Source organism: Macrobrachium rosenbergii, chromosome 11, assembly GCF_040412425.1.
Source record: "Macrobrachium rosenbergii isolate ZJJX-2024 chromosome 11, ASM4041242v1, whole genome shotgun sequence".
NCBI lineage: Eukaryota > Metazoa > Arthropoda > Malacostraca > Decapoda > Palaemonidae > Macrobrachium > Macrobrachium rosenbergii.
In genome coordinates this window covers 25,899,635-25,914,634 of record NC_089751.1, presented here as the reverse complement: position 1 = coordinate 25,914,634, position 15,000 = coordinate 25,899,635, and the positions used below count along the sequence as shown (strand labels likewise).

General features: G+C 32.4%; 1 protein-coding gene across 4 annotated transcripts in view; it reads right to left on the bottom strand.

Moving 5' to 3' along the window:
- Sur-8 (leucine-rich repeat protein shoc-2) overlaps positions 1-15,000 on the bottom strand; it is a 131,901-nt gene that overhangs the window by 7,916 nt on the left and 108,985 nt on the right. For all 4 annotated transcript variants that reach the window (XM_067111383.1, XM_067111385.1, XM_067111384.1 and 1 more), the window contains 2 exons: positions 14,999-15,000; positions 6,506-6,743 (listed from right to left, as the gene is read on the bottom strand). The exon at positions 14,999-15,000 is cut by the window's right edge and continues 156 nt beyond it. In XM_067111383.1, coding sequence (XP_066967484.1) covers positions 6,506-6,743; positions 14,999-15,000 — 240 coding nt within the window. The remainder of the gene's footprint in view (positions 1-6,505; positions 6,744-14,998) is intronic.

The window sequence follows — 15,000 nt, the reverse complement described above, 5'->3', positions numbered from 1 at the left end:
TTGTACACCCAACATAGCAGTCAACCAGACACATTTCATTAGCAGTGTGGGTGCACAGGTTTGCAGTACTCCACTCAGCACAGCAATCAACCAAACACAGTCCAGGATGATGGATGTATGACAGACAAGTTTGGTTTCGCACCCATGACTCAAGTCTTGTACTTCCTGTCGTTTTGCCTGATTCACTGGGAGATCAACTATACTTCCAAAATTAAGTTCCTACAACTTGTGTTTGGTTTCTATTCAGTCAAGAAGCGGTAGCTAAGAGCTCCATATCTTTTGACTTGATGTAGTTACACTCCTCTTGTGAGGAGTGGGAGATGTGAACAGTAGCTACTGCTGCTGTAATTACCAGTTGATCCACAACCCGAGGAGAGTACTATGGGGATCTTAAGACAGTTTCAGGAGCCTCAGTGCCCAAATAGGCACTCCTTTCATAGCAATGACACCAAGGAAGTGCCATGGTTCACTATCCTCCTCCAAAGACTTCATTCTCAGGAACATTGACCAGGGAGGCAGTCTCCTCCACTTCCTGTCTTGTGACTTAAGCACAGTTTTTTTTTAGACTTTCAAGAGTCTCAAGATCCAAGGTAGACACTCGGTGTGATAGCAATGACACCACGGTAGTGCCATGGTCAACAAAAGGTCCTAGCTTCCTTTCATCTACTCTATTGCAGTGCAAGTACACTAGCCGACAGAAGAACATTTGGTGCAGTGGCCAACCCTACATCCCAAGCAAGATGGATGTCATTACAACATTTATTTGCTGGAGTCGGGAGATAAGGACAGTTGATCTTGGCATTTGTATATTGTGTAGGAACAAATATATGATAAATTTCTAACCAATAAGAATATTTCTCAATTACCTATGATTTTTCTTCTAAATTACTTAGGGAGCATAAGAAGGCAGAACAGAAGGAGTCAACCTGGAGCATAAGAAGGCAGAACAGAAAGAGTTAACCTATTTGTCAATGGGAGAGGTGGTGAAGCAACACCGAAAGAAAGAGACCAAGTTGACTTATGGCCTGCGCTAACAAACTGTCTGCATAACTATAGGCCTCTCACATCTTCCAATACTTCAAAAAATTATTCATCTTCTCATTAGATCACTCTTCATTTTCTTCACGAGAAGAAAACCACACTCGTGCCTCAATAGCTAGGCTAAAACACAAGTGGATCATGCACAACCGAAACATTTGGTTTACACAAACTCGTTTCCTTACAGCCTAATGATTTCATTTCTGCTTGCGGTAGATGACATAACGCAAAAACAGAAAAGCACAATACCATACAGGGGAAAACCAGCCAAAAATAGTCAATATTGTTACTAATGCTGATTCACACCGTCTGCACAAGGATGGCAAGAATTCTGACAATAACGTAAACATTCCAATCCCACCTGGTGGGAAACGGACGATTACAGAGACAGTCCTAGCAGGTTAGACAAGCGTTATTTCGTTTATTTTGAATACCAATCACACCTAATGGGGCGAAGATAAAAGCTAACTTTAAGAGTCATTCAAAATAATGAGAAATGATAGGGGAGAAAGGGAAGGTGTGTGTACTATTTGTGTGTGTGTTTTTGTGTTATAAGCTGCTCATATGTAGCTGTGTTTCTTAGTGCGGTTTCATTTATCTTTTTTTTTTTTTTCTTGGTGCTGTACTTGATTAATTTAATCAAGTTTGACTCCAATATGATTATCATACATACATATCATAACAGTAAACAAGAGAATGTTTTATCACTAGTGATATTTCATTTCAAATACCATGTTCACATTCACAGTAAAATGTTAAAAATATTTAATGCAAATTTTGCCATGAAATTTGACAAATGTTGGCAACATGTTGAGCTATTTATAATTGATCTCTCCTTCCCTGATTGCTTCTGTTAAACACACTAGGGGATATCGAATGCATTTCTGTCTGTTTAGGATTTTAAATTTTTTCAGCATTTTTTTTTTTTTTGCGCTGACAATTGATTAAACACAAAATATGAGAAAATACATTGAAAATAAAAATGTGAACAGCATAAAATAGAAAAGTGGCAGAGTATGTTTGCATGTTATAGGCTTTAATGTATGAGGTGTCACTTGTTCTCTTTTTTCTTTTGTGCTGGGCAGTATTATTTTACTACAAGTTACAATACAATACTGTAATACCCTTTAATGAAATTTGGAAAAAGTATAAAGCATAAAAAACATTTAAAAAAAAAGAGCTTTACTACTGCTCCCCTTCCATGGCATTTTCCCTGCCTCCCAGAACCCTCAAACCTTTACTCAGTCTGTTTATGAGAGTAAGCAGTGTTGCCAACATTCCCTTAGACCAGCATTACCAATGTCAGAGAGTGGTTTTTTCAAGTTTTTTATAAATTTATATATATCTTTGGTCAATTTATATATATCTTTGGTCCCTGGGGTCCAGTTTGTCCGGGTAATTTTGATGTTCAAAGAACCCAAGGACAAAAGACTATATACAGTTGTCCTGTATTCATGGGGGTTAGGTTGCATAACCCACCCACGAATACCGAAAGTCCTATTTTAATAGTTCAAACACTGAATATACCTTAATCTTTCATCCTAAAACACATGAATATCATTTTAATATTTCAATATTTCTGAGCGGTATAGCTGTAGGCACTATAACAAGGTGAGAAAATCGGTTTAGGGAGTTGTAGTCAATGGAAGGGTTCACTATAAGGAGGGGATATTTTGCTCTGTTTACATTAATATTAATTTTAATATTTGAAAATTAGTAAACCATTTTTTATCATAAAAAATTGATTTAGCCATGAAAATACAGTAACTAGTGAATATTGCTCTACATAAAAAATGCACAAATTACCGAATTTTCCTTGATTTTCTGAAAAATACATTTTCACAGAATAATCTGTGAATACTGAACCACAAATAAGCAGGGGTCCACTGTAACAATACACAGGTGACCCTTGGGTTATGACCGTCTTGACCTAGGACATTTCGTGGTTATAACATGACCCCATAAATGATTAAATAATTCTTGCTTTCTTTTTAGTTTCATTTCATTATTTACATTAATTCACATTGTGAAACCCCAGTTTAAGCACTTCACCTTTTCATGCTTCACTTTGTCATGGATCTTTGCGGAAGGTCTCAATTTTACACAGGAACTTTCACCAATTCGCAAATTTTTCTATGGACCATATCTGTAAAATTACAGATACAAAAACTATAGCTGGGGAGGAGAGTAAGAATGTGTTGCCTATATATAAAATTTGGATTTTAAATATTTTTCAGTGATTAGAGACGAAAAATCAACATTGATAAAATATTCTCTGTGTACTTTTATAATGTGATAACCATAGTTAACTAAACTTCTACTAAAATATGGTACAATAAACCAGACAAAGCAAAAAATATGGCAACACATACCTATGTATGCACTCACTCGTAGTGAACTTCCTGGGTTATTTTATTTTCATGTTTTTATTATGTTTGTGTTACAGTAATTGATATTTCATTAAAGGATATGTACAGTACACATATATGATAGAGAGAGAGAGAAACTGAGATTCTGTCATCGAAGAACTTTATACTGGTGGTTTTGAGTTGTCTACATATGAAATTCAGATTTTAATATTTTTAAGGTGAATAAACCAATATAATAATACAGTATAAATGGATTCTGTAAGTGAAATAACTTTTTATTGATATTTTGCTGTTTTTTTTCATTAAAGGATATGTATACTGAGAGAGCGAGATAGAGAGAGAATTTTTAAATAAATTTATGGGAGATGGTGAGGACCAATCACAAAACAACTAGGTCAAGTACAACGTAAACCAGAAATTTACTGTACTAAATAATTTTTTTATCATAAATGTATTTGTACGTATTCATGAAAATACTACCATGATGTAACCAACCTAGCATTCTGTTTGGAGGAACGTGTCCCGTTGTTCTAAACTACCCACATATTTTAGATATGCTCTATACAGTAATACTATCCTAAATACGTACTGTACATTAAATATTTCAAAATCATCTTACAACACAGCAAAATATCAATAAAATGTACGTACATTATGCGCAGTACAGTAGACAGCACGGTAAGTTACGTAATGTTGTAAGATGGCTTAGAAATGATATTAGGATAATAGTTTGAGGTATATTTTTGTTTGAACTGTTAAGTTGGGCGATGAACTGTTAAAAGAGGCAGTTATGAGCATTTTCAGGTGTATATACTCAAGACTAACAGTTGCAGAGGATAATGTCAGGTGACTCTGGGTGTTTTGGGATGACAGTTGGGGTGTATTTTTGTTTGAAATATTAAATTGTTGTAGTGTGATAATTTAAGGTATATTTTTGTTGGAACTATTAAATTAGGCAGTGAACTGTTAAAATGACCAGTTATAAGCATTTTACTTTAAGGGCAACAGGGTATTTGGCAGTTATCAGCATTTTTAATGGGGATTTTGCATTCCTGCAGTGGGTTCTGGAATCTATCCCCACGAAAAGTGGGGTCTACTGTACAGTCACTACCCAACTAGTTACGTTTAGATGGCCCTTCATATCTTGAATTGTTCGTGAGCTGGTTTTAATATGTAGGATAGTGCATAATTTTTGTTGATATTTACACTCCATAGTTAACTCGATAGTCATAGATTTTCACTGTATTTTTTAATCACACAGTATTAATAATGAATTACTTTGGATGTTAGAAAGGTAAAAAGTTAATAAAATTTAGATTCATGCAACATTCAAAATTTAGTATTTTTCTATGATTTAAAAATTATGAACTTGGAGAGAAATTTGCGGAAGCAACGTCTGACACTGGAAGTTCACACAGTATACAATGCACACTGCCATCTACTGACAAAAAAATACATACTAAACATTTTCTATAGATAGGAAATAAAGAAAATGGGAATTCATCAAAGGACGAGTAAAAAGGTAAAAATTAAATAAAATTTAGATTCATGCGACATTCAAAATTTAGTATTTTTCTATGCTTTCAAAATTATGAACTTGGAGAGAAATTTGCAGAAGCAATGTCTGACATTGGAAGTTCACGCAGTAAACAATGCACACTGCCATCTATTGACAAAAATATATACTAAACATTTTCTATATTGGAAATAAAGAAAATAGGAATTCATCAAAGGACGAGTTAAATCAGGAACACAGTCTTAACTTATGACTGTCTGTTCATACTCTGAATATTCGTAACTTGAATGTTTGTAATTAAGGTGGTGACTGTACTGGATTTTACATGTGTTTTCCTTAGTCCATAAATGTCATAGAAGTGTTGTGTTTTGATGTCCTAGATAATGACTTTACAACTGCATTAGCAAGGTGCGTGACTTAGGTGCTTATTTAGGCAGGCATGTTCCAAATTGCATAAAAAATTGGGTTATAACACTTCACTAGGAACACATCTCCAGTGTGTGTGTGTGTGTGTGTGTGTGTATATGTATATGTATATGTATATGTATATGTATATATATATATATATATATATATATATATATATATATATATATATATATATATAATATATATATATATATATAATATATATATATATATATATATATATATATGTATATATATATATATATATATATATATATAATATATATATATATATATATATATATATATATATATATATATATATATATATATATATATATATATATATATATATATAATATATATATATATATATATATATATATATATATATATATATATATATATATATATATATATATATATATATATATATATATATATATATATATATATATATATATAATATATATACATATAATATATATATATATATATATATATATATATATATATATATATATATATACGACAGTATATATATATATATATATATAATATATATATATATATAATATATATATATATATATATATATATATATAATATTATATAATTATCCTACACACTTCAAGGCACAGTCTCGAAGTCCGATCTTACAAGCTTTACAAAAATATTCATAAAAATCCTCTTCAAGGCAAAAATCCGAGGTTAAGGCAGTCACAAAGATAAGGCAGCATTAGGCTGGTTGCTAGTTTCTGAGCACCCTCATGTAAATTACTAAGTGTTGCCATCCCTCCATTGTGCAAGCCAGCCAAAGGATTAAAGACAAGGCTTTCATCACTTTTTTTTACTTTGATAAATTTTTTAAAACGAAAAATACAGGGCTCTGAAGTTTAACAGAACTTGTGTTAGAAATTTCAATATGCTTTAACTAAAACAGGATGGAAAAAGAGCACTTAAAGAGGTAGAGGTTACAAATCAATGGAATGTCATTCAAGCTATCAATGAATAAGATTTTTTCCATTTACTTTTTTTTTTCTAATAAAGCTGAAAATATCCAATATTCTCTATCTGTTAAAGTCATAACACAAAAACTGATAAATTACTAAAATTACTTAAGACTACAAAAAAAGAACAGTACCACAATGAACAGGGTATAAGTATGTGTTACCTGAATAACTAGAGATGGACCTCCGGCGACAATTTCTGGAGGAATCTGTGACAGTGGACAATTCTCGATGCTCATAATCTGCAACTTTGTGCACAGTGCCAATTCAAAGGGCAAGTTGTGCAGAAGTGGATTGTCGTTGATATATAAAGTCTCCAGAGACTCTAAAGTACCAATTTCTTCTGGAAGATAACTCAAGTTGTTTTCACCAACACTCAGGTGCGTCAAGTTTATCAAATGTCTGAAAAAAAAAGTGACTTGTAGAAAGAAAATAGATTTGCTTCTTGTGAAAGCCTCTTTTCAATTCTAAATTCTCAAAACCCAAGATATTCTAAATAACTATTAACTCTCATAGTCTAGGCTAAATATATATTAAGCACACCCCTAGACTGGGCTAAATTTCAGGTTGGCCAATTTAAAAAAAAAAAATCATCATCAATGGAAAGAGGAAGATAGGCATACTTCCAACTCTGAGCGGGGGCTCTTTTCCAAAAGACAGTAGTAAAAATATGCTAGTTTTACCAAATTTTTATGATTTTTTATTTACTTTTGTAAAATTATAATTATAGCTCACACAATATCATAACAGGTAAGAATTAAAATCAGTAACAAATTTTGAGTATATTTCTTGTAAAATATTTACGAGACATCCTGGGATGGGGAGCTGCAGTACATTCCCCTTTGACATCTCTAGTCAAACTGATCTCCCTCTATCCTCTACTTAACTACTACACTTGCCATGTAAGAGTCACCAGAAGTCATTTATGGCCCATGGAAGTGACCTGAACACTTTTTCCGCAAAATTTGTTCAAACTGTATGGCAAAATCTTGAAAAAAAAAAATTATATATATACATAATATATATATTGATACTATATATATTTTATATATATATATATATTATATACAGTAAACCCCCTTATTTGCGGGAGATGCGTACCCCCCCCAAAGAATAGCTAAAATCCACAAATACTTAAAACCCTTCTAAAAATACTTAGAACTGCCTGTTTTGATGGTTCAAACAAAAAAAAAAAAAAAAAAACTAAAAATGCTTGTACAAATATCCTACTTACAATGACAATGGGGTTAGGTTCTAAAAAACCCATCATTTGTTGGAAAAAACGTATCTTGAATATAGCCTAACCTCCACTTGGGTATTCATATATGGTAGCCTAGCCTACACTATAAAAGTATACTCTATACATACATGGTATAATAATTATTGATATCAGCTAATTCTGGAGGCTCATGCAGAGGGACTTACAATAATTCACTACAAAGAGAAATTGAATAAAAACAAGAATTAGCTTAACCTACACTATGGTAAATCGTATACATATACAGTAGCCTAGCCTACAGTTCTTCATTGGAGGGTGGATAGAGCTCTCGGCTAGCACACCGTTGGCCCAGCATTCGACTCTCCGACCGGTCAATGAAGAATTAGAGGAATTTACTTCTGGTGATAGAAATTCATTTCTCGTCATAATGTGGTTTGGATTCCACAATAAGCTGCAGGGCCCGTTGCTAGGTAACCAGTTGGTTCTTAGCCACGTAAATAATCTAATCCTTCGGGCCAGCCTTAGGAGAGCTGTTAATCAGCTCAGTGGTCTAGTTAAACTAAGATATACTTATTGCAGGCTTAATATTTTTTCTAAATTTATCTTGAATATATGGTATACATATATACTGTCAGAGAGTTTCTTCCTTGGTACTGTGTTAATAACAGGAGGATCAGACAGTTTCCTGTTTAAGAAATTTTTGCAGTATCTATAAAAAACATGAGATGAAAACCAGTTGTCGGTAAAATATTTTATGTAAAAACAATACTTTTTTATGGTAAGTTTCCCATGATGAGGTTAAAGTATTAAGCCCTGTGATGGAGAGTAAAAATAGAAAGAAGTTTAAAATTATAAAAGCAAGCGCCATAAAAATTTGAACCCAAGCCTATAAAAGTTTTTTTTCTAAAAACAGTAGTATTAAAACTATCGTTATGACAGAACACTAGGACACCCAAAAATGGTAGTTTATCGTTTTCTCCCTATCGTGAATTTAATCGATTTCTCTCGTACATTAACAAAATACCATATATTCAAGATGATAAATTTAGAAAAAGTATTAAGTCTGCAATAGAAAAATATTTTAACATGTTACAGGTTTTTCTCATTCCAAAAAACCCTTTTACAATAAGGTCACTTTTTAAATTTAAAGACAGACTCTGCCCAATAATGTGATCTTTAGTTGTGTATAAATATACTTGCCCCAAATGTAATTTGGGGGCATACGTGGGATCGACTAAACGATTGCTGAGGGTCAGGGCTGATTCACATAAAGGTGTTAGCCATTGCACTGGTTTCAGACTGTCCAATCCTGAATTTTCCAACATCAGTAATCATGCTAAAATATGTAAAGCCAATATCGAATACTCTGACTTCTGTTTTGGGCTAAACAAGCTGTTTCCATGAACTGCTCATTTTAGATTCATTATTCATTAAGCAGTTAGTGCCCAAGTTAAACTCACACAACTCCTCTGCACAATTGTACTTGGCTCAAGTCAGTTTCTTCGTTGCTTCTCTGGTCATTCAGTCTCCAACTTTTGGTCTAACAGGTGCTTTTACTTGATTTTTATTTTTCTTTGCTTTTTAATGTACATTCACTCAAAAAAGTTTTGCAACATACTTCAAAACTTTTCTGACAACAGCTTATAATAAATTACCTGAAGCTTCCCTTAAACAGGGCTTTTTCTGATACTACTTACTGTTGTCATACTTTACTTAATTAAAGGATGTTACTATAATACTTCAGAGGTCATCGCTGTTCTTAAGTTTTAATATTTTCATCTCCAACTGCCATCACTATCGTTGTTTTATCTCCTTCATATCTGTGAACTTTGTAGACGTAAGCCTACGACTGTTATAAGCTGAACTATTAGTCTTATTAACATCAACAAATACGACTTTTGTAAAGATTTGCTTCACATTATTATTAATTAAATTTTTGAATGATGACTAATCCTATGTATATTGTGAACTAGTGAAACTTAATATAAAATATACTGAACTAGACTTACAGATTTCATGTCTATTTCTGTAATACATAGAATATAATCGCGCGCGCGCGCACACACACACATATATATATATATATACAAAGCCATTATCATGTGTAATTTCTCATTTCTTTCATTGCTACTTAGGCCTATCATTTTGATGCCTCTTATGAAGTTAACTGAATATATAACGCCTATTTCTTATTATCTAAGTTTCTAAAGAATTAAAATTAGCTAGAAGTTCAACATTAATTTAGTTAATGCTAAATGCAAGCTGTGAAGAAGACTACCATGCTCATCAGTGGAGAATGTCTCCTCCTCATGGTAAAAGATGACTCATACAGAAATCATCGGCCACTGGATTATATTATAACGCAAACCTTAGCCTCTATACTTGTGTTTCGCTGATATGAAGTGTTTCTTGGCAGGAGTATGATGAAATAATATCTTGGTCTCATGTAGCCTATTACGGATGGTTTGAACAGCAACTTGCGTAATGTTCTCTCTTTACAGCAACACCAGCTGTCAGGGCAGTTAGGCCGAGCTCCTTCAGTGATCATCTGATGATGATCCTTAAAAGTAGTGCAACATTTGGGTCATCCTCCACTCTTTACAATGAATTTATCATGTTTCCTCGTTCTCTCTGTTGTTGTATCCCTCTATACATGGTTGTTTTATTTACGCTAAGCTGACGAGCAATATCTACAATAGAGACATTAGTCTTATGCAACCTAATGATTGTGGTGTGGCTGAGTCTATTGCCCATCTCATCAGTGCAAGTGATGAGACAGTTTAGTTTAACTTTCCTGCCCGAATGTGGAGTCACACAATAACATACGACGTTATGAGATTTTTTTCTTTTTTGTTTTTGACAACAATAATGGTTAAATTCTTTCTTTCCTTATTTATATATAATTTCATTGATGATTATTCAATATTATTTTATTAGTCAATAAGCTTTTATCTGGATTCGAAACATAGTTTCTTCTCTAACTCTTTTGCCCAATCATCTGAAGTGGAATTTTTCAAAATGTTTCGTCATTTTTCGTAATACAAATTTTTCGCTCACCATTCTTTTTTATATTGTTAACCGTATGATTAATGACCAAAGTCGAATAGGAAAATTACATTTCCTTGTAAATATCAAAAGAACAAATTACTGTTAGGTGAACGAAAACTTCTGGAACATGTTGCAAAACATTTTTGAGTGACTGTACATGTCTATAATATGTTGAGACTCTAAAAGAAAAAATTATATATTCCATGTAATTTTAATGAGTACATTTTCTTTGTCATTAAGAAACGCGTTCGCGTAGTAAATGTATGACCTATTAATGAACGACCTATACTTCATCACCCTTACCCGATATATATAAACTGTAAATATATATATATATATATATATATATATATATATATATATATATATATATATATATATATATATATATATATATATATATATATATATATATATATATATATAATATATAATATATATATATATATACAGTATATATATATATAATATATATATATATATATAATTATATTTTTATATATATATGTATATATATCTATATGTATATAACTATATATCTATAAATCTATAAATTTATATATATATATATATATATATATATATATATATATATATATATATATATATATATATATATATATATATATATATATATATATATATATATATATATATATATATTATACACACACACATATATATACACACACACACACACACACAGTAGACCCTGCCTGAGAATAGCTAAAATCCACAAATACTTGAAACCTCCTCTAAAAACATTTATAACTGTCTATTTTAATAGTTCAAACACCAAATATATCTTAAACTATTACCCTGAAACACTTTAATATAACTTCAACGTCATCTTAAAACATTACCACTAAAAACTCTTCTACAATTGTTACTCTTACCAAGGCCAAAACTAATCAAGATACCTTACATTCAAGCATACACAATTTCTTTCATACAGTATTCAAGCATTAGCTTTTTCTTTTAACGTAGAGAGGGTAACACTGGAACATTGTTTGGCAAATGTTTTTAAGGAAAAAAAAATTTATTGATATTTTGCTGTTTACATTAATCATAAAAAATGTATTAAATCACAAAAATAAAATTTAGAAAATATTTTAGATATGCTCTACAAACTTGAGACCCTCCCCCCTCTAAAAATGCTTGTAACTCCCTATTATAATAGTTCAAATGCCAAATATACCTTAAACTATTACCATAAAACACTTTAATATAATTTCAACATCATCTTACAACATTACCATTAAAAACTTATGGCTTACAGCTACACGTGAACACTCCTAACAACTGTTACTCTTACCAAGGTCAAAACTAATCAAGTTACCCCTACATTCAAGCATGCACAATTTCTTTCATACAGTATTCAAGCATTGCCTTTTTCTTTTAACATAGAAAGGGTAACACTGGTACATCGTTTTACAAATACTTTTAATAAAAAGAAAAAAAAAAAATTTTATTGGTATTTTGCTCTGTTTACGTTGATCACAAAAAATGTATTTAGTCACAAAAATAAAATTTAGAAAATATTTTAGATATGCTCTACAAACTTAAGGCCCCTCTAAAAATGCTCATGACTGCCTAATTTAATAGTTCAAACACCATACCTTGAACTATCATCCCAAAAAACTCAATTAGTTTAAAATCATCTTACAACATTATCCTTAAAAATAATTGGCTTACAGCTACACATGAACACTCCTGCAAAACTAATCAAGTCATCCCTATATTCAGGCATGAACATTTTCTTTCACACAGTATTCAAGCCTTACTGTTTTCTTTTAATGTCGATAAGGGCAACATTGGTACATCATTTGGTGAATGTTTAAGAAAAAAAAATTTATTGATATTTCGCTAAGTTTACATTAATATTTGAAAATTAAATTTTTTTTATCATAAAAATAAATTTAGTCACAAAAATAAAATGAAAATTAGTGAATATTTTATATATGCTCTAATATATTTTTTTTAATATACTATAATAATTAATTTTATCTTTTTTAATAAGTGGTATCTCTTTCTTTCTGTATTTCCCTCCACACACACTCTGTCTCTCTATGGCATTCTTCTTTAACCAAGATAAAACCTCTTTCTGAAGAAGGAGATATTTCTGCTCATAAAGGTATGAAGGAGAGGCTATAGGAGATGATGCCAGTGGATGGGAAACCAGAAAGACAAATGCTGGTGCTCATAAAAGGAGCTTTGTGTGTCACAGCCAGAGAAATCTCACCAAGTTGCACCTAATCGAAAATGAAAATCAAGGTTTCTTTCAAGAATTAACGGGTGCAGAAAAGCTCAAGATAACAGAGACCTAGTCTCTACTGAACCACTTTCCTTCACTACACGAAGATAAAACAAAGTGCAACTATTCGGCAAGCACCAGAAAACAGAACAAGACTCTTCCTTTTCAATCTTGTCCTCCAGCAGAGGAGTTGAGGCAACAGTGGACAACTCCTCAGAACTACAGGAAAAGGACACTGAGGGAAAATGCAGATTGTTATGGCTCACCTGAGACGACACAACACAGGTTAGCAAAAGATAAAGAACCACCTGGTGCCATAAAAATTGGGAAAGGAAGTGCCAGTAACACCCGACACCCCAGCCTCACACGAAACAGTCATTATTTGTCCCCCAGAAGGTAAAGTCTTAGACAGTAAAAACAGCTAGAAATGCATCTTACTTAGAATCAATGAAGATTCCATAACAATGATAGCACTGGAAAAGGAAACATTAGCAAATGCAGAAGGAAGAGACTTGCTGATGTCTGAAGGAAATGGGTGTACAGATTGGACAGATGCATTTTGAAGAGAAAGATAAATGGCGGAAAAGGATTTAAAGTGGCTGGTCAATTAAAACAATCAGATGAATATAAAAACTCACTACAGATGCATTTCTTTCTCTTAACACTGTCTATACCTAAGCTATTCATCCTGGCAGTGCTTACATCATCATTAGTACTATATAACTATGACAATGAAGTCAAAATGATAAGATTTGTGTTTACCAAAAATGATCCTTCGGCAACTGAACTAAATGGGTATCGGAACATGGTACATGAGAGGAAGGTGATGGAGGACACAGAACCATGTCACCCAGAAAACCGACTCGGTTCCCTGGCAACAGACTCAACTGATTGCAAGGCAGTCCTGACTTCTGATAGAAAGATGAGAGCACCGGCACCTTACCTCTCGAAAGGAAACACGAAATAGATAGCACACTATGGAGGGACAAGGAACAGTTCCAAATACTGCGTAAAATCGTTAATGACTAAAATAAAGTTTACATTCTGCTTTAACTTCTCAAAATGCTTTCCTTGAACCCAAAGGTGAGCAGAAGGCAAGGCTAAAGAAGTCTCTGGTCTACTATAAGAGTAGCAGAGAAAAGAGCCAGAACTGAGTAGAGACAAATGAGGGCATAAGGCACCTGACAAGCAAGAGAAAAGGCAGGTTATATCCTGACTTAACTACTTGCTTTCCCTATCTATCTGCTTTTATATCCTGACTTAACTATTTGCTCTCCCAATCTATCTGCTTCCATTTTCTTCTATGTCTCAGAAACTTACGCACAATATCCTTCAACCAATCCCTACATTCCCCATACCTATTTTCAAGATCACACTGAAGACACCCTAAAGAACACAGGCACAATTACAAAGCTGAGAAAACAGCTATCACCCAAAGCAGCAAAATACTAACAACCACCCATAGCTGTTACAGCATAAAGAATTCTGACAAGAGCTAAAACACACCCTGGTGAAGAACAGGTGAACCAGACTGTCATCTGGGTCAGTCCAGCAATCTTTTACTTTGAATACCGACTTACCTGGTAGTGCAAAGATTCATCCCAAAACATTAATCCATCAACAGAAAGCCAGAAGATTCAAACTGGTAGTTTAGCTCAAATTTCAATATTCAAGAAAACTAAAGATTTTCTACTTTAAAACTACTTCCTAAAATCTTGGACTCTAGGTAATCACCCTGCTAATCTCTTAGTTGCCAATAAAAGAAAGTGTGTTAGCCTGTAGTGACTAACCATTAATCTGCAAGGTACTACCCTTGACCTTGTCATATTTCATATTTAAAGGTTACAAAGGCTGTGAATACCTTGCAATTTCTTTAACACTATCAGCAACAGTACATGCATTGCAACTACTGAACAAATTACAAGTAAATTTCCTCTATAAGGAGGGTAAAGTTATTTCTACTAGTAGCACTGAATGTTAATAGAACAAAAAGTTACAGACTTTTACAATAATCAACCTGAAACTAAAATGAAAAAAAATTGAGTTTTCAACTGAAAATTATAAATTAATTTATAACTTTATATACAACAAAAATACTTACCAAATTTTAACTTTATATACAACACAGATACTTACCC